Genomic DNA, 1,320 nt, shown 5'->3' with positions numbered 1-1,320 from the left:
GATGCAGCGGTCGTTGGCATGGGATTGAGTGCACTACCTCTCGATGCAGGGTTTCAATCTATATGATACATGCCTTTTTGCTTCCAGAGTGGCCCATTGGACCAGGTCCAGACCGTACGGATATCATGTGCTGTCATAAGCTGTATTCACGGTCTGAAAGAATTCCATCACCGAGAGCAAATTGGACAAACCGACTATCACGCGTTACTTCTCAATGCATTGCTTCGATCGGAGCCGGCCCCCGACGAACTCATCAAATGCATTGCGACGGTCTGGTCGGAATCAAGAGCGGCTTACACCTTGCCCTGCCTCATTCCATTTCCTGCTGCCCGGAATGTCCCCACTACATCTGGCGCTGGAGGAGCTGGTTGAGGTCCTCAAACTGTTCGCCTCGGTCTTGGGAGGTGGAACGACATTTAGAGGCGGCCCAGTAGTTGGCGGTTCAGGTCCATCGCCAAAATCCGGTGGAGATATATCCTCCTTTGCATCATTGGGATATGCGAATATACTGTCACCAGTCAGCGACAATCCTACGATGAGGTTGACAGGAGCTAGCGCTGTTGGCCTCTTCCCTGCCTTAACGGTGAACGAGAATTCCCACCGACAGCGACTAGAGTTGTGAGTCTATCCCTCCCTCTATTCTGTCCCGGTCAGTTGATGTTAGGAAGGATATGATCGAGCCGGAGGAAGTCCACATGAAAACGAGATTTTCCTAGAGGCAATTTGTCTCTCACGATAGGCGTTCACGAAGCTTGGCTTCCCACCTGGCGGGCCAGCGTTATCGAGAGCTCGATTTGTGGCTATCCTTGAGAAGCTGTGCGCCGATACCAACAGCGCCAGAGTTGTTCGTTACGATCTGTTCAAGGCGGAGGTGTGGCGATTGACGAGAGAACAACATCGCCTCAGTGAGGTTCGACTCAACCACGCGGTTTAATACAGTTATGATGTTGCTCAGGTCTGTCCCCTGCTGCCGTTCTCGGAGGCTGAGATAATAAAGTACCGAGAGGCTTTCGAGGACTGTGATCATGAGCACACTGGTCGTGTTAGCCTCGCTGAGCTCAGGCTTGCACTGAAAGATATCATAGCGTAGCTTGGGCGGCAAGGCTGTTTTCAATTTTGACCTTCGCAACGATGATTGATGAGGTTGTGTGACACACAACCTGCATCTACACTGTAGATCATTCGCCGATGTCACTGAGAATGAGCATGAGTGCACAGAAGAGCGGACCGGGATGACTTCTCGAGAGAGGTAGGGCTACGTCTTTGGTCAGCTGGACTGTTCATGTGGTGGTGACACTGATGGTGACAGGTCTTTGGTGA

General features: G+C 51.8%; 1 protein-coding gene across 1 annotated transcript; it reads left to right on the top strand.

The window, feature by feature from the left end:
• Positions 1-739: 739 nt before the first annotated feature.
• Pmar_PMAR010429 (hypothetical protein) lies at positions 740-1,090 on the top strand (the record flags this gene model as incomplete). The annotated part of the gene is made up of 2 exons (XM_002783622.1): positions 740-871; positions 956-1,090. Coding segments are annotated over 2 exons (267 nt in total), but the record flags the coding sequence as incomplete, so codon positions are not given.
• Between the last annotated feature and the right edge of the window lie 230 nt (positions 1,091-1,320).

Source organism: Perkinsus marinus (assembly GCF_000006405.1).
Source record: "Perkinsus marinus ATCC 50983 genomic scaffold scf_1104296936958, whole genome shotgun sequence".
Classification (NCBI taxonomy): Eukaryota; Perkinsozoa; order Perkinsida; family Perkinsidae; genus Perkinsus; species Perkinsus marinus.
This window is presented reverse-complemented; position numbering and strand designations above follow the sequence as displayed.